This window comes from Motacilla alba, chromosome 4A (assembly GCF_015832195.1).
Source record: "Motacilla alba alba isolate MOTALB_02 chromosome 4A, Motacilla_alba_V1.0_pri, whole genome shotgun sequence".
In the NCBI taxonomy this organism is placed as follows: domain Eukaryota; kingdom Metazoa; phylum Chordata; class Aves; order Passeriformes; family Motacillidae; genus Motacilla; species Motacilla alba.
This window is the reverse complement of record NC_052045.1, coordinates 16,794,968-16,817,417: the sequence shown is the minus strand read 5'-3', so window position 1 is coordinate 16,817,417 and position 22,450 is coordinate 16,794,968. Positions and strand designations below refer to the sequence as shown.

At 42.9% G+C, this 22,450-nt stretch overlaps 1 protein-coding gene across 1 annotated transcript; it reads left to right on the top strand.

The window, feature by feature from the left end:
• The first annotated feature begins 668 nt into the window (after positions 1-668).
• Positions 669-21,693, top strand: LOC119694954 (putative bifunctional UDP-N-acetylglucosamine transferase and deubiquitinase ALG13). Its single transcript, XM_038122653.1, has 22 exons — positions 669-809; positions 1,139-1,222; positions 1,968-2,018; positions 2,718-2,764; positions 3,695-3,767; positions 5,109-5,190; positions 5,535-5,715; positions 6,416-6,491; positions 7,193-7,301; positions 8,499-8,563; positions 9,441-9,541; positions 10,132-10,259; positions 10,937-11,171; positions 12,035-12,206; positions 14,127-14,259; positions 14,497-14,532; positions 14,667-14,722; positions 15,754-15,925; positions 17,130-17,252; positions 20,243-20,283; positions 21,139-21,322; positions 21,428-21,693. The coding sequence occupies exons 1-22, from the start codon at positions 669-671 to the stop codon at positions 21,691-21,693; spliced, it is 2,556 nt and encodes an 851-aa protein (XP_037978581.1).
• The last annotated feature ends 757 nt before the right edge of the window (positions 21,694-22,450 follow it).

Genomic DNA, 22,450 nt, shown 5'->3' with positions numbered 1-22,450 from the left:
GGTGCTACTTGCCTTTCCCTCAAGGTCATTATGGGGGGGGGGGGGGTGTTGCTTTTGTTGTTTAAAACAAGAAAATTAAACTCCTGAATTGGCCTATCTGATGTCTAAGTACAATTTTCGTGAGGAAGTTAAATGTACATAGAAGCATTCAAATCAAGCACAAAGGTGGAATAAATCAGGCCGCAAGGCTCAGTTTTGCCAATCCCCCAAAGTTTGCCCCAAATACTCGATTAGGAGCCACTAAGATTCTTCACTCCCTTAACGATTTCTATGGAGTTCCTTCAGACCCACTGCTAGCAACTCGCCTGCAGCCCGGGAGCGCAGAGGGAATTCGGGATAACCATGGGAGCGACGTTCGCGCTGGTTCTCCGCAGCCGATGGATGAAGCTGAAGGAGCGAGCTGAGCCAAGGCAGGTGCGGGAGGAGCCGCTTCCCGCGGCTCGGGATGCGCACCCGCGCCGGGCGCTCTAAAACCTGCCCTAAAACAACCTAAAATGGCCCCGGCGGGGCAGCCCCGCGGGATCCGGGGCCGGGCCGGGCCGGGCTGTCCCGTCCCGCAGGTGGGCGCGGTGCCTCATTAGCGGCGCCTCATTAGCGCCGGCCGCGCGCCCGGCGCCTCGCGCCTCGCCCGCGTCTCCGCGCCCGCCTCAGCCGCCCCGGCCGGGAAGATGCACAAAGGCTCCAAGAAGTACTTCGGGCAGAAGTCCTTCAGCGAGGTGGCCATGGACGAGTACCTGGGCAGCCTGGGGCTGTACCGCAAGATGACGGCCAAGGACGCCTCCTGCCTCTTCCGAGCCGTCTCCGAGCAGGTGCGCAGCCGGCCGGGCTGGGGGCAGCCGGGGCGCCTCAGGCCCGGGGCGGGCCGGGGGCGCCCCCAGAGAGCTCCTGGGGACCCGGCCGGGTGCCCAGAGCGAGCAGGCGGCAGCGGGGATGGGTGAGGATGGCTGGGAATGTGTGTGGGGATGGGTGCCACCGGCTCCGGGCGCTTGGGCTCCCCTCAGCTTCAGGTGTCCCCAGGTGCCGCCCAGCCTCTGCACCGCCTCCTGCTGTGGTGGCGTATGTCTGGAGAATTCACGCCTAACGCCAGGCGTAAGTTAAACTCTTGACGTTTTCTCCTTTGTTACCGTTATTTTTCCAGCTGTTTTCATCTCAAATTCATCACGCAGAAGTTAGGAAAGCTTGCGTCTCGTTTATGAGGCAGCACCAGTCGAGGTTTGAATCCGTAAGTACCGTGTGTTCTGCATCTGAGCTGGGTGCGTGCGGCTGGGAAGCGCTGTGGGAGGAGGCCAGTGGTTTAGCACTGGGAACACGATGGTTTGTCACGCTTGATGCTTGAAAGTCAGGAGAAATTACTGCTTCCTTATGTTGAGTTGCAGTTGCACAAGTTTTCTTTGACTTTGGTTCTGAAGTTCCTGTAAACAAGTTACTAAAACCTGAGCAGTGAGTGGGGCAAGTTGTTTGTGTAGTATATTCTCTGTGGAGTGACCACTGTAGAATTTAGTAGGTGGGAGATGTTTAGATTTTTGGAGCAAGAAATAAATATCGAAAGAAGCTGGGAAATTCGGGAATAATTACAAAAAGTCATGGAGTTTAGAGGTGTGCTTTTTTTGTTGGTTTTGTCTGTGGCAATTTGTGTGTGTGCAGTGAGGGCTTGTAGGCCACTGATGTGTTTTTGGGGGGTTGTGTTTTGGGGTTTTTCTGTTTCCCCTGTAATCGCATTTAAGCCCTTCATCTCCTTCATCTAATCTAGGAGGAACTTGAATATTACTTAGACTCATATCCTTAATATTTTTTAGGATCTCTTGGTATTCTCACATTGATACTCCAAATCATTCCTATGTTCTACATGCCTTCCCCCCTCCAAATCAACAGCTGGTAGCTGTTAAGTAGTCTTTAGGTTTAATTTTAACTTTGCTTTCTAACTGCCTACATTTTTATATTTGTTTTCTTCTTTGTTTTGTTAAAAGTATGTGGAAGGCTCGTTTGAGAAATACCTAGAACGACTAGGAGATCCAAAGGTAAGCCTGATTTGAGATTTATTAAGAGATTTATCTTTGAAGCGACTAGAACAGGAAGGCGTTTAGGTGGTTATTTAAAATGTGGTTATTTGAGTTTGTGGGGTTTTTTTAGATAGACCCAAATCTTGGGGAATCAATTACATAAGTAATACTAATGGTTTGTACTGATAAATGTGAATAAAGTGTAAATGTATAAACAATATCAGTTTTAGTAGGGAATTTGTATGGGTACAAAGGAGCAGTCTCTGCAGTCTGGACAGTAAAAGCTTATTCATAACTGTAGCTCTTTAAGAAGAAAAAAGGAAAATATGTGGAGTATACCTTATATAAAATGTCTTGTCAGGCTTTACAATCCCCTGCTTCTTCCTTTACTGTTCAAACTTCTGTTTCTTTATTCTTTAACCAGTAACCTTGGTGAGTGCAGCAGTTTCTGAAACAAATGTAGGTTTAAAAAAAAAGATACCTAAAGTGATTTTGGAGCAGCTCAGTCTTACAAATTGTGGTAATTGTGGCCACCCCATGTAGCAGACTCCTTTTACCTCGCTGTCCCTCAAATCCTTGTATCTCAACTTTCAGAGCATTATTGCTGTAACAAACTGATGATTTTGAACAGGTATTTTAATACTACAGAAATGTAGAATGTAGTTGTTGATGTTTAGATTCTTCTGTTATCTCACATAATCTCCTCATATGGCACAGGAAAGTGCTGGCCAGTTGGAAATAAGTGCTTTATCAATGATGTACAAGTAAGTACCTCTTTCTAAGGTTTGCTTCTTTGCACTTGGTGTGGGGGTTCTGGGCCCAGAACTTTGTGTGTTTGCCACTGAGAAGTGAATGTGTGAAACAGGATGAGAAATGCTTCCCTAAAAAAACTTACTTAACTGCCATGTAAATGGTGCCATCACAGCCCCTGTTCTAATGGGGATTAAGGGCAGGGTCAGTTTCCAGGGATGCTTGTTTGTTATCTTTTTGCTGATATTAAACTTGAATGTCAAGTGTTTGCTTCTAGTGGCTGAAGACTGGAAAGTGGGGAAAACTGAGGAGCTGTGTGCAGTCAAACACTGTGTGGTAGTTACAAGCATGGCTAAAACTCATGTAGTTGTTCTTGAAAGCTCCAGGAGTGAGGAGTACCTGCCCTACCTGGTGTGTGAGCACTGCTATTTATTTCAGAGGTAACACAGAACTGTGCTGGTGCTGCTGTCTTGCTGAAATAAGCTAATTAAGTGATGCCATCTATAAAAAGCAGTCTGGCTCTCTAGTGGTAGGAGATAGAAGCCTCCTTTTGCAGGCTCACTCTGTCCCAGTACTAAAGGATCAACTGAAGTTTGGCAGGAATTACTAGCTCCCAGCACTGAGGTTCTAGTCCTTTTACAGGGTGCCTAAATCACTTAGACTGAATAGTCTCAGAGTCTGAGCACCCTTCTGTAAGTATAAGTACTTGACTTAATCTGTGAGTAAACATCATGGTCTTTCACAGATAATTTTTGTTTTCCCCTCAAGATAGGTTTGCTCATCTGTCTGTTCCTTTATGGTAGCATTCATTTATCAGGGAAAGTGCTTTGCTTGATTTTTTTTCTGTAAACCAACAGCTCTAAACTGCTCCCTGGAAACTTCTTCATGAGATGGTTTACTGAAAGTGTGCTCTTGCAAGTTTTGTTTTCCCTCTGCTTACCTAGGCGAGACTTCATTGTGTACCGGTACCCTGGGAAGTCACCCACACGTGCTACAGACAATGGCTTTGAAGGCAAGGTCAGTAGAAGTGAGGGCAATTTCCTTCTGTTCCCCTGCCAGTCTGTTTCCTTACTTTTCCTGAAGCTGGATGTGTTGTGCAATTTTTTCCCTGAAAAGGGGAAGTTAATGGGAAGGGATGACTGTAACAAATGGATTGATTTTTGTGACCTACAAACTGATCCCAGTTCAGATTGGGAGTTACTGGAGCAGCTTATCTACATCAGAACTCCTGCTGGGAGCAAAAGGAAGGAGCATAAAGGACAAATACTGTGTACTACCTTGCATCTGACCCCTCTGGTGCTTTCTGGAGCTGTGTGGGTGTGGGTGCACAAACGTGTGGCTACTTCAGGCAGGATGCCAGTGAAGCTGCTGCGGTGTGGATTTCAGTGTGGGCTGCTGGATTTGCCAAGGTGGCCAGTCTGCTCTGAACCTGTGCTGCTGCAGCTGTTACTGATCTGTTGATGAGCATTTCTGTCTTCATTACATGTGCTTCATTCTTCATCTACCCAGTTTCCTCTGTAGCTTAATTTAATTCTAAAATGAGCTGAGTTTAAAAATCAAACAGCATGGTCTAAGTGCTCAAGGCTTTCCCACCAGAACTCTCATTAAGTGTTGGCAGCTGTCTGGCATTACTGTTGAGTTTGGGCAGCAGCTCCTTCTGGTGTTGCTGCTCCTCACCGCAAGAGGAGAGCTTGTGTTGGCAGAATCCACAGAGCACCCAGAATTAAGAGTCCTGGCATCTGGGCTCCTTCTGGGAGCTGGTTTTCTGGGAAGCATCCTCGCTGGCAGTGTGCTGACAGCTGCCTCAGGGCTTCTGCCCGTTGCAGTTGGCTGTGGTTGTGTGCCAAGAAGTTTGGTGGCACGTGTTTACATGATGTGTCAATGCATGTGATGCAGAAAGCATCTCTTCTGCTTCTCAAAAGCAAGTTGTTAAGGGCTAGAGAAGTAAATACTCTTCTAATCTTGCAGGCAGAGAAGGATGAAATGTGCCTTTGACACTTGGGATAGGGTGTCTCAGAGTGCTGCATTCAGTGGGTTGTATTTATTTTACCTCCTGAGCAAATGGTGGTCTTGGAAACAAACTCCTGTTTCATGTTCAATACAGCAGGATGTACAGATGGGGTTTTTTCTTTGTATGATACAAAGTTACTTAGAGACTTAACTGAAATTTAGGTATTGAGCTGATGTACAGCTCAAAAAAAGCTCAGCTTTTTCATGTTTCTATTGAGAATATTTACTGTTTTCTTGGTGAGTTGGTGTCAACTGTAGAATGAAAGGATATCATAATTAACTGAATTCATTGTAATTGATGGGATTGCATCATTCCAGCCTTAAAACTTTTTTTTTTTATTTTCCCAGATTTTACTGTGTTGTTCCAGTAATGGCCATTATGACTCTGTGTATACAAAACAATTTCAGGAAAATGCTGCCATTTGCCAGGGTAAACTTGAAATCATTTTTCTGTGGAAGAGAATTGTGCGTTTTCATATGTTTAGAGTCAGGGCTTGTTTCAGTTTTCAGGGGTGGGGAGAAGAGAGATGGAAGCTCACTTCCTGTATATTTTTATGCATAGACTAATTTTTTTAACCTGTTAAGTGGGTTTTGGACTAAATGACTTCCAGAGGTCCCTTATTCCCAACTGAGTTATTTTATGATGCTGTCCTTAACTGAATTTGATGTCACTGCAGCCTTGTAACAGTAGATAATATCTGAAGATCTGCCTGCCTTAAACTGCAGGAGTTCTTATGGATCTCATATTATTGAGCTTTGTGTTGGTTTGTTCAGCTGTATTATATGAGATCCTCTACAAAGATGTGTTTGGCATGGATGAGGAAGAATTAAGGTCTGCAGTTGAGGTGTTTCGAAGTGGATCCAAGAAGAACAGAAACAGTGCTCCTGTAGGAAGTGAGGATGCAAACTTTGGTTGCCTCCATGAAAAAGTGCCCCGAAATCCATCAGAAAAGAGGTAGTATGTTGGGAAGGGGATCTGGTAAGAGGAAAGAAAAAAAAAAACACCTTAAAAACCTTGCAGAGGACAACTTTTCCAAGTTTCTATGAATTTTTATGGAATGTTAACTCTTCTTATGACACAAACACAAAGCTCAAGTGTATTGTGGAAGAGAGTGTGCTTTTCTTGGAGCTGGGAAATGCCACATGATTGACTGTCGTCTGCTGCAGGCTGTGTTATAGTTGTGTGTTACTCTGTAAAATGACAGCTTACTTGTAAGTAAAATTGCTCCTTATTCATTAGAGCTTTCTTCTTATTTTTTTAATGAGAGACTTATTACTCTTCTAAGCCTCCATAGCTCTGAAAGGCTTGAGAACTGCCTCTGGATGCTTGCAGACAGCATTGGTTTGATGGTACCTGGCACAGAGTGTCCTTTTTACTTGAAAGTGCAAGAATTCAGTCAGTGGGATCACCTTCATCCTTTCCTAAAGCAAGCAGTAGCCTTCATTAGGGGTGGGTATTGGAACAAGCAAAGGTCAAGTTCTTAAAGCTTGGAAAAGGCTGGTCCTGCACTGCATTGCACCTTGCTGGTGTTTAAGGCAAATTGTGCCACTTGATGGCACCATGGTGCTTTTTCAGGTTGTCTGAACAGTTGGTGGTGTTAATCCTGGCTAGAGATTGTGTTGTGGCTTTTGTAATCTTATTTTCAATTTTCTAGACTGGACGACTGGGAAGGCAATGATGCTGACAATCCACAGGAAACCAAGTTCAAACAAAGCATTGAAGAACAAAAGGTTTGGCAGTTCGGGGGAAAATCCTTATGGTTTGCTTTTGGGGTTTTTTTCCTGTTGTATGATGTTACCCTTGTTAGGGCTAAATCCTCTTTACCACTTTCTAAAAATGTATTTCTGGTTAGTAGGTGGCCTGTTTCTTCCATCTACTTTTCTTTTGGTTCTGCTCTTGAGTTTCTCTGAAACTGGAAATGGCTCTTACTTTCTGAAATTCTCTACTCCTTCTCTACCTGATTTTTTATTTCCCCCAAAAGATGGAGCTTAGCAGACATTTCCTGATTTGTTTTTCCCAGAATGTGGTTTAAATTAGTTCACTTTTGTCTTGACCATACTATAAATTGCTTCAGAATACTTCTAGAAATTGTACAGAGTTCTCAGATACAAAAACTGAAATGCTCGCTTACTTTTGAAGCTGTGGTTTCATTGCTCTGGTTGGCTTCCTTTGATTCATTCTGAGTACAGAACAATGCCAAGTGTTACTCTTGAGCCTCTTCTGCTTTCCAGAGTCAGTTTGCTCAGCACCTGACTGCCTAGATCTACTTTCACTCTTGAGTTTTAGTTTTTAGGGAAATACAGTGGAAGTGAAAATTTTGGAAAATAGCATCTGTACTTTTTTTAAATGGTGCACAGATGCTGGCAGAATAGAGATTGTGCTGAACACATGAAATGCACTTGTTAATGCTCCATTCCAATTCTGTTTTTAGCCTCCAGAAAATCCTCCAAAGATGCCTGTTCCATATAAAGTGCTAAAGGCACTGGACTCTACCATCTATCGAAATGTGGAGTTTGATGTTTGGCTGGACAGTAGAAAAGGTATCTTTGGAAAGAGAAAAGACAAAAAGCTCTTCCTGTAGTAGGGTTAGCATTAAATTTATGAATCTTGAGTCCTGTCACCTGTTTCTTCACAGCTGAAATGTGAAAGGCACAGGTGAACTTGGCAGAGAGCTGTAGGTAGGACATGTTCTTGGTTTCCTGTCTGGCATTCAAAGTACAAAATACCCTGCTTTTGATACTGTATAATGGTACAAGGTTGCTAAAAATCTGATCTCTGCTACTCATTGACTGTACACAGGAAATGGGAGGATTCAAAGCGGAGCACAGAACTCTATTGCCATTCTGTTGTATTGGAAAGCATTCAAATGTGAGAGTTTTTTGTTACAGCATGTGTGCAAAGACTTCTTTTTAGAGCACGATTTTGGCCTCAGAATTGTATAATAATGAAGATCTCAAATTTAGCATTGAGATCTGTCAGATGAGTTTTTCTCCTGCCTCCCAGCCCTCCTGGGCTTGAACATTCTGCAGAGATTTTGTGGTTCTGGTGGCTTGGGAAAGGTTGGCTGCCTTTTGGCGTTCTCTGTGCCTGATCTGTAAAGCAAGAAGTTACCAAGAAAGAGGAGTTTTAAAGTGATACTTGATGTCTGACCCAAAGTGTTTTGCATGCTGAAGAACTCCAGCATTTCACCATGGCGTAATCAGTAATGAGGATCATTAAAATTCTTGGAACAGAGTGTGGTAACCAATTATCTGTGTAGAATACTGACATGCAGAAAAGCCAGGCAAGGAACAGAGGTAAAAAAAGCTGAAATCTAACAACAAGGAGACTTTAGGCAATGTTAGCTTTTCCTGGATGACATTTCATGTTTGCCAAGTGCCACTGGGACTCTGGCAAGATAAGAGATGTCCAACATTTTTAATTCCAGGATTTATCTTAAATGCAGGATTAGCTCTGTGCCACCACAGAAGCTGCAGTGTTGTAGTGCTGCTTGCTGCATTATCTGGCTGTTGCTGGTCTCATGTGACTTAGCCTGGTTATGGTCTATTGTAAGAACACCTAGAGTTACTCTGCTGTTACTATGGGGAATATTCAGGTATGCACAGGAAGTATTTTACTCAATTGGCCTATAAATTGTAGTTGGCTGCTGTCATGAAGTACTTGTAGGATATGTGAAGAAAGAACAGTTGCTTAAAGGCTTTTCCCCCCCATTTATTTATTTATTCATTTCTTTTTAGAGCTTCAAAAAACTGACTACATGGTGTTTGCTGGGAGACAGTACTATTTAGGAGATAAGTGTCAGGTTAGTACTCAAAGGAGACTCAGTTCTGATAAACTGTTAAAACCACTTTAAATGGACTATGATAAACCATGAAGTCATTTGACTTCATAAAATTTTCTAACGCTTTTCTCATTTTCTTCCCTGTAATGTTCTTTGAAATGTAATTTCTTTCTAAAATCTACCTTTAAACTTGGTAGTCTCATAGGAAAGCAGTTTGGGGATTCAATGTAAACCAGTCATCTGCATTCTCTGAGTGTGGAAGTTTGAGGCAGAGCTCAAAATGCACAGGGGGTGCTTTTGATGTAGTTGTCTTTGGATTTTTGCTTGGCTTAAGCAACAATTGTGGATAGTCTTATCTTTCTCAACAGTGAAGTAGCAAAATATTTTCATAAAATAAAAAGGGAAAAGCTAAAAAGGGAGGAGTAGAATGATGTGGACAGGAGATGCTGAAAGGAAGGTCAATTTTCTTTGTATTCTGATGTCATATGTAGTGAGGGCACATTTTTTTAATCAATCTTTAAGGTAGCTCTAATGATTCACTCAGTGATTTGTTTGTTACTGAGCAGAGCTTTCCTTTTCCTACTTTATCTTCTGTTTTCCTCAAGTTCTTAAGCAGCAGCCTTCCTTGGCACTTATCTGCTGGGCACAGGGGATAAAAATAAGTTAGGGAGCTGGTATCTTGCCTCTCAGTTGCTCACAAGAATGATTTTTTTTTTTTTTAATCCTCCCTGGAGTTAGTACAGCGCTCTTTATTTTGGTTGCTGTTTTGAAGAAGTATTTGAGACTCCTGGGCCAGCGCACTAACATGGGACTGGATGGGAGCAGTCTGTGCTGTGGTTTGTGGACAATATTCTGATGCAGTTTAAGTTTTTTAGAGCTTCACTTGTTCTCTCTCCAGGTGCGTCTGGAACCAGGAGAAAAGTATTACAATGCTCACATCCAGGAAGTTGGACAGGATAGCAACACATTGACTGTATTTGTTGAGGAGCTGGCAGAAAAGTAAGCAGTCTGGTGATGACTTCAAGTTTAAACTCTTTCTGGTTGAGGGCTTTATTTTTTTTTCTAATGACCGAAATCATTATTGTAATGCTTTCTGTGAAATCTTGCTGCTCTTCCGTCACTGGAATGTAAAAGTGATTTTTACAGTTTGGGCTTAATTCACAGAGGGCAAATTGCCCTCTGCTGTTGGGTTTCTCTGGAGTTTTTGTTGTGCCCAAACAACAAAATAATTGGCACTTCTGGTGAATCTAATCAGTTTCTCCCCCTTGCTGTTCAATCATTCACCCTCCTCCAAAGTGGAGGTTGACGACATCCTGCAAAAATTCTTTGTCCCCTGCTTTTAGATGTACCTCTGGAGGCACACTAATGCAGGCAGGAGAGAGAGACTTGACCCAGGAAATAATAGTGTTTAAACTAAAGCTAGCTTGTCATTTCTTATTAAACAAGTAGCAGTAATGTGTGCTTGGTGCCAGAGAAACAGATTATTTATTTTCACAAGCTATTTTCCTCTGTCTTGGTGTTGCTTCAGCTTATGTTGTTGTGCAGAGTGTATCCCTGGGGCACTGCTAACATGGGTGTCCTTCCTGCAGGCACACAGTTCCTTTGGCAAACTTAAAGCCAGTGTCACAAGTGGCTCCTGTCCTTGCTTGGAATATGGCTCACAGCAGAAGAGGAGGAGCTTATCAGAAAGTAACAGGCGGACACTTCTCAGGAATAGGTTTGTACAAGGCATCCAGAAGCATTTCTTCCCTGGGGAAGTAGGGGACTTGCTCATGAGAGTTGTAACTGTACCAGTCTTTGGATATTGGATGTTCTCAATTCACCCTGTGATGTAAAACTTGGCTGCTGTGGGGGTTTGATGGAAAGTTATCTTTCAGACAGGGATGAATTTGACTTTGCAAAAAAGTAAATCTATTGAAATATAGAGCAAATCTGGTATTGCTCAAAGTTGCCCAGAACAAGTTTGCCACTTGAGAACCATCTAAAAGACATATCAGTGAATCAGAGCTTTTCTGACCAGTCATTAGCAGGTCAGATGTGTGGATGGACCAGGGTCCCACTTAAATATGGGTTCAATTTAATTTGGAGGAGGAGTTGTGAGGTTTTTTTACTTTTATAAATAAACACACCCTGCATAGAGAGGTTTTAACACTGAATACTCATTGGATCAGCTGAAGCTGGGAAGGTAGTCCCATGTCAGATGCTTGTATCATGTAGAATTCCGCTTGATTCTTTTAAAGAAGGGTCTGCAGTGTTCATATTTACAGTGCACTTTTTCTGGAATAGGCCACTGGCTTTCTTCTCTATGGGTTCAAATATTAATTCTTTATCATTTGAGGCCATGGCTCAGGTTTAAGGCGTAAATCTCTTTTCTGTCCTCAATGGAAACTGCAGAAATGGATATGAAAACACGGAAGAGGATGCTCAAGAAGGTCCGTGGGAAGGAAGTGTTCATGGCTGTGGCTTACAGCAGGGGCCAGCCAGTGCTGCCCCCCCGGCTGCAGCACAGTGCTCCCTCAGGGCGCTTCCCTCCCATCCACTGCTCCCAGGGCGGTGCAGGCATGGCACCCTACAAACCCTATCACCAGCAGAATCCCCCCAGACAGCACCGAGACTCTGGGATGCCGAGGTAGGAAGCTTTGAAAACATGAGTTGGCCACTTGTTTGCTTGCTGCATACTGGGTAGGAGAGAGTTTGTGCTGTTCAGGTAAAACTACAGCTGAGAGGCACTTCTGTGTGCTATTTTCAGGGTTCCCCAGCCAGAGGAGGAATTGAGAAATCTGGCTCCATGTTCTTAGAAGGCTAACTTACTATTTTATGATATTATATTAAACAATACTATACTAAACTATACTAAAGAGTAGAGAGGATACAGACAGAAGGCTACAAAGAATGATAATGAAAACTTGTGACACTCTCCAGAGTCCTGACACAGCCTGACTGTGATTGGTCACTAAGTTAAAACAATTCACGTGAAACCAATCAAACAGCCACCTGCTGGATAAACAATCCCCAAACACATTCCAAAGCAGCAAAACACTGGAGAAGCAAATGAGATAATTATTGTTCTAATTTTTCTCTGAGGCTTCTCAGCTTCCCGGAAGAAATCCTGACGAAGGGATTTTTTCAGAAAATATGACAGTGACACTTCTGGTAGTTGCATCTTTTCCCCTTTAAACTCAGGGGATCTGCCTGTTTTATAGACATGCTTAGCCCTCAGCTAGCATTCTACCCCAGCCCAGGGAAGGGAGGCTGTCAGAGTTATGACAACTTGTCCTGGTGAGTGACAACAAACCTCTTCCACCAAAAGTTGCTCTACCAGGAATTGGGTACAATGCTATGAATTGCCTGTTTGCAGCAGAGTTGAAAAAGCAGTGAAAAAAAAGCAGTGTGAAAAAGGCTCTGCATAAAGAGCTGAGTTGAAACTGAGCGGCCAAAGGCAGGTGGAAGTGCAGGTGGTGGTGACTGCTCACCTCCTCTCTTGCTCCCCAGCTCGTACAGCCGCAGCCGCCGCCCGCTGCCCTGTGTGAACAAGGAGTGCCAGTACGGCTTTGTGCCAGGGGCTGCCGAGGAGCCCCAGGGGCCAGAGGAAACTGTAACTTTCTGTGAAATTGAAGGAGATGACACTGCTTTTCCTGCTCTGCCTGTGAGTTATGAACAAAGGGTAAGCTGAAGTCGCTCAGAGAGAGAGGAGGAGGGGGAAACTACATGCACGGTGATTCTTTACCTAAATATACAGCAGGTTTTTTTGGTTTTCTTGGAGTAAGATTTAGCAGTGAATGTATTTTTGACAATGGAAGACTGAAATTAGTCTAGTTCCTGTAAAACCTGCTTGAAACCTCAGTTTTTCTAGATACTCCCTTCTTGGTATCCTCAGTAGCAACACTTGTTTTCTTTTAAGCATATTTTCATAAACATAATCAGGTTTCTCCTTTCTATTGCAGTTTGAAAACAAAATCTTTTCCTCCTGTGCATGTCTGTCTAGCTCTAAATATTGTGGGAGAAAGCTTTTCACTTGTTTGCCACACTATAATTTATCATTTGGGGAGCAAGATTCAGAAACTGGATAGTGATAGACTGGGTTTTTTCCTTACGAATTTGTAGTTGTGATGTTTTGGATTAACATGTTGTTCCTGACACAGTTTCTTCTGCTCCTGAAACAGGAAAAAAATTGCAAACCTAGACTTTTCTTGAAGGAGTCTTTTGGTTGAGTTGTAGATAAAGTGGCAAAGTGTATTCTTAAACTTTTTTTTTCTTTATTTGTAGTCTAAACCTAGTCCAAAGTTGGGAGTGCTAAAAAAAAAAATTATACTTAGGTATCTGAATAGGAAACCAGATTCAAAAAAACCACAACCAACCTGGTATGTCTGAATTTTTTTGCTGTGTTGAAGCAGTGAACTATTGTTAGACTCATATTTAAATGAGGGAGAGAGAATATGCTTAGGGCTGTTTCAGCACCAGTCATTTTTTCTTTGCTCTGATGTACTAGATCTGTAATCTTTGCTCTGATTTTTCCTCCAAGAGTGCCAAGGAATAAGGACACATTATCCTGCAATTTCTTTTTTCCAACATGAAATCAATACAGCTCAGTGGCTTTTTCTCCCCCCTTGCTAGACTTGCCTGCAGCTCCTAATGAATAGGTTTTCATGTTCATTCAGTGACTTTGTTATTGTCAATGCCAAAGCTTTTTCTCTGTCTCTTCCTTGTCTTGTTTAGTAAAGGAATGTGACATTTCCTGGGGAAAGATGCATCTCACAGAGGACTCTGCCATGCTGCCAGAGGCCTGGTGGGAGAATCTTCTGACTTACCACCTCTGCTTCAACCTTGGAAATCTTTCAAGCCTCTCTGAGCACTTTATCGATCTCGTAGTCACCAGTGGCTTCTGAGGAGAGCTTTGAGTGTCACCTTAGCCACCACAAGAGTGAATCAACTTCTTCTACTTAAGCATCTCAACCTCATTCCTCCTTCAGAGAACTGATCTTTTAAACTGGGGTGCAGCTAAAGATTGATTTCAGTGCAGCAGCAAAGGGCATGTAAAAAGCTGAAGGAGTGCTGTGGTCACTTGGGGTGTGCTGCTCACTGAAATAGTCAGGGTTGCAAATGTGGATCAGCCTAGTGCAGACACTGCTGTCTATGCCAGCAGCCACCTTCTGGTTCCACTAGTTGTGACTGAAGGTGACTTTTCTCCATGGTGATCGGTGTTTGGATGAGCTGATTTGCTGCTGGTGTGGGGGGAATGCTCTAGAATGAGGAATGCGCTAATGCAGCCTTGGCTGGGATCTGCTCCCTCCTTTGCAGCTTTGTTAGAGCTTGGGATAAAGCTGGCTGAGTTCTGGGAGGGAGCAGCTTGATTGCCTGGCATAGGACAATGGTAAAGCTTCTGAATTGCCTTAAGTATGCAAGGCAGAGCAGAAGGAGAAGGAAAGAAATGTTTGTTGCATTGGAATGGACACAGAGATGATGCTTCTAGTCAGCTTTGGTTGCAGCAAGCTGGGTCTGCCAGCCTGGTTCTGTGTGTCTGTCTATAGAGCGTGGAAAGGTCCTAAATTAGTTCTAAATGTGTGCTTCTGACTTTGCTTTTTAGAGCCACAGTAGCCGTGCTCCCATTGTCCATGGTCCAGGGGCATTTTGGGTAGCAAGGAGAGGTCCAAACTCTGTTCCATCCAACAAGCAGACCCTGAGTGCCTTAGAGGAGGAGGAAGAAGCAAGTGAAAATGGTGAATTCTTAAAGCATTAGTAGGCAAAAAATATTTAAGAGATTGTCAATGTGTTTTTCATTGTCAAAAGTAGGTTCCTTACATCTCCTAAAGGACACAAAGTGAGATGATACTGAAAGCAGGTTATTAATAGATGCACTGAAGTATAATTGCAGTAACTCCAGGTTTAAACTTTTTTGCCTTCCCTTTTTTTTTCCCCCCCCCGAATCAAAACTTCCTGTTCTCTTCCCCTTGTAGGGAAATTTCATGAAGAATATATCTATGTATCTCCAGGTAAGTAAAAGTTTAGTTTTTACTGATAGAACATTTGGTGAATGCAATAACACTCAATTATGAGCTTTTTATATGTTTCTGAAGGATTAAATTTAGTGCAGCTCTTTTCAATTAATTTTGCCTATGTCCTCCAGATCCCAACTGTGAAACTGCAACAGTGTTTAGTTCAGCAGAACCTACAGCAAACTTGGTAAGTTTTACTGACAGACTGTTCAGATTTGAGATCATTGAGGTGTGTGGCATTCATGGAAACTGTCCTTGGATGCATAGTAGGTTAGAGACTTAATAAAAGAAATAAAATCAGCATTCCTTTATATATCCTTTTCCTCCCTGAATGGTGAGGTTTTTATCTGAGTCTGCAAGTACAGTCTGAATTGCACAGGATACCTCAGTGATTTTCCACCTTTCTCTCTGCAAAGAGAGAATGTGTATTTGAGTGCTGTTTACTTTTTCTTCTCTGCTCCAGACAGCACTTGCTTTTATCAGGCCACCCTTTAGGTTATATTCCAGTTAATCTTAGCCCTCCTCTGTGGGACTGGAGAGATCTCATCTGTGATAGAGCTTACCTTGGAATTTAATTTTTTTTTGTTTGAAACTAAATCTTTAGTTACCTGTTGCTCCACAGTGGGTGTGAAAGCAGTCCTGAGCATGCCAGAATAAAACTGTGTTTAATTGAGCAACAAAAGACAACTCTGAGTGTATAGTCCATACATTTAAAAATAAAAAATAGGGGTGTGGTGTGTGTGCCTTGTGGCTTCTTTGCCACTGAAATGGACCATGCTTTGCTTTGGAATCCCTTCAGGAAGAAGGGCCAGTCTCGGTGTCACCTCAAGATGAAGTGGCTTCCTACAGCTATCCCCAGAAGGTAGTGTCTGGTACTCTGAACTGTATCTCACACTTCATTGTGGTGACCCTGCAGAGAGGTAACCACTCTGCCTGGACTGTGACAGTTTCTGGGGACCCCTCACAGCCTCTGGCAGCAGAGAATGCAATTCCCTGCAAATACAAGCGAAACAGAAGATGCCTTGCAGGTGTCTGCAACTCTAAACTGATATTTTCAAGCCAATTTTTACAGAGTTTGGATAGTTAGTGCCTTTACAGCTAGGATTTACAAGATGGATTTATGTGAAGTGAGAATTTTTCAAGTGTGTGGTATCTTTATAGTCTTTGTCAAAGCCAGTTGCAGAGGCAGACTGTTGAATACTCTTGACTCTTTTCCAGGTGTTGGTGAACTCTGCAACAGTTTCCACCTCCACAGATGTTTATACTGCTCCAGCTACAGGTCTCTCTTCAAATTCTGCTGCCTCTACTCCAGCCACTGTCATAACAGCAGCTCCCCCACAAACAGCAGTGCAGCCTGTCATAGTATCTCCCTTTTCTGTGGGGAGGCCAGGTAGAGTGTACAGACTGCAGCTGTGGACTTGGCTTTCCAAGTTTTCAGTTACATTTTCCCCTCCCTTCCTCCCCCCCATCCAAAACAAGTGTTAAAAGGCTTTAAAAAAAGTGTCACTTGCTTTGGTTTAAAATTACATAGCTGTGACTTGGCTGCTGGCTTCTCATTTTGAAGGGGCTGTTGCCCCTGAATTTTTGTGGGAATTGGAGGTCTCTGCTTTGGGTTCCCCCCTTGCCACCTTTAACCATTAATGCCAAGTTGCTAGAAAATTCTTTTCAGAAGGCAGAAGTTGAATGTGACTGCTTTCATCTCCCCTTTCCTACAGCTAATTTTCCTCTTGAGTTGAGGTAGCAAGCCTCTAGAACACTATCACTTCCAGGACAGTCACTGGCTGGAGTGTTCCAGTTTATTTTTGTGGCCCTTAGTTTCCTCTGTGCAAGGAGATCAGGTCTGTGGTAGTCACAGGGTGCACTCTCCACCTTAGGTGCTCTATCTGCTTTGCTCTTAGAAAATGGCACTTATGAAAAAATTGTTTTCCTTCTTACAAAGAGCATTTCTCCTGTCTTCTATAACTTTTCATTTAGCATCTAGAAAATCTCTACCTTCCATTCTGCTCAGTTCTGTCTCACTTTTCTCTTTTCTTATCTTTTTTTTTATTCCTACTCTGCATGAGAGTTTAGTCAGCATGGTTCTCAAAGCTGTCTGCTCTCTGGTGCCAACCTGCTGCTGTGTTAGAGGTGTGGGCTCCCTAAAAGGATATTTAACAGTTGTCTCTCCAGAAGATTTTTGTCCTGATATGTCTCAGACTTTCCCTTGTTTTTGTGGGCTGTCACACTTTTGAGGATTTAAAGTGATTAGTCTGTTCTCTGTTGTTCTCTTACATAACTGTCTGCCCTAGAAGTCCGGCCTGCCTTCTAATATGAAGAAATTATTGAAAAATACTTTTTTTCCTTTAACTGGGATATACAGCTTGCAGATAGAAGTGCAGTTAAGGCTTGAGAGATGGAAACCTTCCTATCTAGTTTTAAAATTTCTTCCGTACACCTTTCAAAGTGATTGCTGAACAGAATTTTGTTAGAGCCTGTATTTAGGGGCACCAAGGTGTCCAAGTGCATGTTGAATTGCATAACTTAACAACTTACTCGTTTGACATACCATGGCAAAGTTGACTTTTTGGGTGACATTTGTTTCCTTCCAATTGTAGCAGTTTCTTCAGTGCCATTCCCAATTTATTCAGCTCCTCTTCCCCCAGTGAGTGAGGTGGGAGAAGCCAGTGCTGTTCTTCCAGCTTACTCTTGTGATCCCAGCGGCAGTGATTTGCCTCGAGGTAATGATGGTGTTTTGTATCTTTACTCTTGCTGCTCTCCAGCACACTTCTGACTTGTGCTCTCCATGGAAGCTTAGCAGAACACCAAGTGAGAATACATAGTGAGAAGAAATGGCTCTCTGCAACTCGCAGGGCATGAGAAATAATATAGATATTTATGCTAAAACATTTTCATTCCCAGTTTGGAACAGAAAGTTTGTATCTGACTCAAATATGCAATTATTGCAGCTCTAGACAGCACCTTAAATAAATGAAAGCCCAGGGAGAGGATGCTTGGCCTGTATCATACTTGTTTGTTGCCAAGTAATCGCTTTTCTGATAACTGATTAAAATAAGGACTGTGTATTTATAAGTTGTGCTGTTGCACAGTTCAGTGGGGTATTTTGTTGTTTTCCTTAATGGCTCCAAGCTGTAATTCTGTGGTATTACAAACCAGGGCTGAAGTGTAGGCTCAGTTTGTTCCTTGGGTGTGTAGCTTTGTCACACACTGCCATCAGCTGGGACAGTGTCTAAGGTCCACGTTGAGCAGTGCAGAGACCAAGCCTGCTGCTTTCACAGTGCTGCTGCTGTGCTCTGCAGTTGCTCTGCTGGCTCTCCTGTGCCCTCAAATCCAAGATTTGTTCATCTTGGCTGTTCTGGTTCCCTTCCCTGCTGTGGTAGCATCGCTCTGATCCCATGCACACATCAGAGCTCCTGCTTTCCAGCTTTAGTTGAATGCCCTTAACTGAGGCTTTCCCCACTTGGGAGAATGGGGTGTGAAGTGTGCTGACAAGAATCTGGAGTGGATGTGGACTAATAACCTCTCCAGACCCTGCCTGGAGCTCTTCAGCTGAGTCAGTCCACATCATATTGGTCTCGTCCTTGGCACAGGCTGTAGGAGTTTTAAAGGTTGCTAGTTAACAATACTGTATGTAGCATTTTTGTTACACTGCTGGAGTATAATCTAGATGGCCTTTAAGTTAAGAACCTCAGCAGGTTTGGAGTAGGGTAGGGTGAAGTATGTGTGTTTGATCTGGAGTTGTGTGCTTTGCTAAAGATACTAAGCCTGGTATAGATGGGGAGCAGGACTTGTCAACAGACTGAAGTCCTGGACCTGGGAGGAAATCCTGCTGTGGGCTCTAGCATTACTTGTATCTGCATTTATTCCAGTTTTCATAGCATCTTGTATCTTGTTTTAATGGCATTTAGGATTTGTCAAGTGTGTTTATTAACACAGTGACCTCAGAAACAGTGTATTCAGTACTGGCCAGAGCTTCCCAACAGCACAGTGAAAACTCTGTCAACAAGATGAGATTTTTATCAGGCATCAATGTGGTCTTTGTTTTCATATCAGAATGGATAACTTTTTATGGCTTAGCTGTTGCTTCATAAGCAGCATGTTTTACTGAAGATGGACTTGATTTCCAGACATCTAAAAGAGGAATCTAAACAAAAACTGGTCTCCTACTGTACTGATGTCTTCTCCATCATTCCACCAATGTTGGTATTTCCAGCGTCAGTTTGTCACTTCAGACTCCCAGCAGTTCCTTTGTACTGTTATTGCTGCTATGGAAGCAGCTGTTTCATTCAGCTCTTATGCTTGCTTTGCATAGATTTGCATAAACAATTGAAGAACAAAATTGGGTTTTTAAAAAGACATCCAACTTCTTCCAGATGTAGATGGAATTTCAGCTAGATACTAAAAGGTTCGCACTTGTGTAAGCCTTTGGGTTATTTTTACTATATCACTGTGGTCAGTGTTTCAGCCAGACCACCAATACCTCCAGGACTAAGTAAGGAAGGATCTGTGAGCGTTTCCTAAAACAGCTGCATGGATTGTTGCCCTGGTAAATGGGCTGAGCAGTAAAAGAATTGAGAATTGGCAGCAGCAACAGAGGAATAAATCCACATGCATTTTAAAATTGTGGTTTGCTTTGCTGATAATTTTGCCTTCCTGCAGCAAACCACAACACGAAGTGCCACAGAGAGCATGGCTGGGGAAATGTGGGAGATGGGTGGGCAAGGAAGCACTGTGGAGCCTGGTCTGGGGCAGGGTGGGTGTTTGTGAAGATGGAATACGGTAGCTCTGGAGGTGTTGTTGAGTTGAACCCCTTAGTGGCTCCTTTTGAGTTGTCTCCCTGCTTTCCCTTGGCTTTAGTACAGCTGGGAGCTCAAAGGCTGTGCTGTGGAATAGGTCACTTGCTCTTCAAAGCAAATCTGTGTTGAAATCCAAGAAATCAGTTTTTCTCATGCACAGTTCCAGAACTCCATCATGGGATTAAACACACACCATCTTTCCATCTTTTTTTTTTTTTTTTTGTCCTTTCAGTAGGTCAGCTTTAAAGGTTTAAAGTTGCTTCACAGCTTTTGGACAGTTGGAAATGTGTTTGTAAGTTCAAAACCCTGTTGCTTTTGGAGAGAGGTTTCAAAGTCCCTTCACACACCTGGGACTGTTTCTCAGCATATCACTTACTTGGCTGGGGACAAATTATTCAGTACAGGAAAGACAGAAGTAAAAGACTCTGCAAGAAGGAAGGGAACTGAGTACCCTTGTGAGGAAGGAATTTATTCCTTATTCCTGCCTCCACTGAGCTTAATATAACAATTGGGGGGCCCCAAAATTTGGTGAGAGCTCTGTGTAAAGTCCTAGTTGCTTAGACAACTTTTTTGATTATTTTGTAAAAAAACTGAGTTATCACTTGAGTAATCAAGATGAATAAACCAAAACTAAAGCTAATGTAGTAATTGAATTAAATAATTAATTGGCCAGACAAATACTCTGCCATTGCACAAACATCTAACTGGATTTAGTTTAAAAGATAAAACTAGTTTAACAACTATTTATATTCAAGATACATTCCTTACCCTTGAAATTTTAAAGAAAAGGTAGTGCTGAAATACTGCTATTTATTAGGTAAGAATAACTTCAAATAAAATGTTCTTAATGTAAGTTGCTTTTGCTTCTTGGTTCATATTCCTTTGCTCTTTAATGTCCTATCCTTTAATTTCAGATACAAAGGTCTTGCGGTATTATTTTAATATGGGATTGCAAGTAAGTGCTTTTAAAATGAGTATAGCAATTGCCTGTAAAAACTGCTGGGTTTCCTGACAAATGTACTGGTGTATTCAAAACTTCTAGTGTCCTAAATGTGCATTTTGTGCACTAGACTATTAATATGGATGGACTTTCTTTGTGGAGATTAAAGCCTGGCTAAGGAAGTGAAGTTCTACCTCAAAATGTGAAGTACACCATATTAATTGTTTTACTGTGGGTTGTGGTGGTTTTTCAGTTTTACTTCTAGTATTTTGGTTTTTGTTTGTTTTTTGGTTTTGTTTTTTGTTTTTTTTTTTTATTTTGATGGTGGATAAATGTTCTTTCTATGAAGAGAAGGGAAGAACCTGAGCCATTCTTAAGAGAATTTGTGTACTTAGATAAGTCATCAAAGACCACTTAGAGATGTGTGGATGGAGTCTCCTAGGGCTTGTGCAGCTGAACTCAGACTGGTTAGCACATTTCTCTGTGTTCTGGAAATCTGCTCTGCTGAAGCATTCTCTGTAGCAGTAGTTAGTGCAGTGTCAGTGCTGCTGCTGAGGGAAGTAAAAAGAGCATCGTGAGCCCCTTCAACTGAAGAAACAGGAAAAATCTCCGAATATGACAAAGTTAATAAGTGGGGATCTTCTTTGTCTGTAAAGACTTAAGACACAACAGCAGTGTGGCTGTTGCTGCAGGTATCTTTCCTGGTAGGCTGTGTTGGTTTGATGGGCTTTTTGTTTGTTTATATGTCATAAAGGGCTAGGGAGGGAAAAAAAAATCACTTTTTCCTAACTTTAGCTCTGAAAGTAGCAGCGATTTGGAGGAGGGCTGGAGAGTGTGTGGCTGTGACCATGTTTTTCCTTTTCCTGCAAGTATTGCCATCAAAGCTGCTGGCCTTCCATGATGTACGTGCAGCCAGTGCTGCCTCCCTCTCCAGTGGAAGTTTACCCAGCGTATGCTGAGCCAGCTCCTGTCCTGGATCAGTCAGTGCCCCAGCTCTTCCCTGATGCTGGGCAAGCTGAGGTCCACCAGGTTCCCTTGGAGGCATCAGCAAATGGTTTGTACTTGAGCAATGCTGCCTTCATACTCATGAAAGCCTGCCTAAGAAGGCCATCAGTGTGGCTGAAGTGTGTGAATGTGCTTTTTGTTCTGTTTTTTTAAGGTAACTTCCAAAACACAGAGCCTCCACCCCTGTCCTATGGGCCGGTGTATTACCCAGTGGTGTCAGACCCCTTCAGCCAGCAGCCTCTGCCTGGCTTTGACTCTGTGGTTCCTGCCTACCGCTACATTGGCACCTGGCATCCAGTCAATCCTCCCCATGGCAATTCCCCACCTGTGCCTAAGGCTGGGAGCTCAGGAGCACCTCCCCAGGTTGGCTACATGGCCTCCCCCAACCCTGCACCTCCTGATGCACCTCAGGGAATGTAAACCTGGGAGCTGGAGGCTCCTCCTTGGCTTCTCGTTTCTTGTTTGCCAGCTCTTGTTAATATTGTTTTGTAAGTGTTATCCTCTCTTAGAGAGTTGAGTCAGTTGCTCAAACTGTGTTCAAATTTCATGTTTCTCTTTAGGTTTATGCTACTGGTAGGGGACAAGATGTTGCTTTAGTTGATTAGGAAAGCATAGGAGAAAAGTACTGTAGTGCAGGGAACAGCTTGGATGTGGGTAGAGGAAGTATGTGAAGAAGCGTGCTGTGGCTAAAGACGTGTATCTCTGAGGGCTTGCACTGAACACTTAAACACCTGGTTCTTGCTGAAGCACTGAACCACTGCCATCACAACTCAGGTAAACACTGGGCACAGGGTCATTAGAGAGGGATAATAATGTTTAAAATAAGTTGACTTTCTCAGATTTTGCAAAACAAAGCTGCTTTGCCTCTAGTGGTCACGTATTTGTAATAGCTGTATTTCTTCTGTCTGACTTCATGGTGCATAGGTTTCATGGCTTTGGAAACTGTAAGAATGTTTTGATCTGTTGTATATTGTTGTATATTTGTAAGATTTGTTTTGTGAAAGCTGTTGCACATACGGTGGTGGCCGTGGTGGTTAAGTTGCACTGACAGCACAAAATAAAAGCATTGAACACCTGAAAATGAGTGGTCATTTATCACTGGCAGGTAATGTTCCTGACAATTAGCTGTCCCACAGCCTGGACTGAAGAAGTGCACTTGTGTGGGACAAGGCTGTTC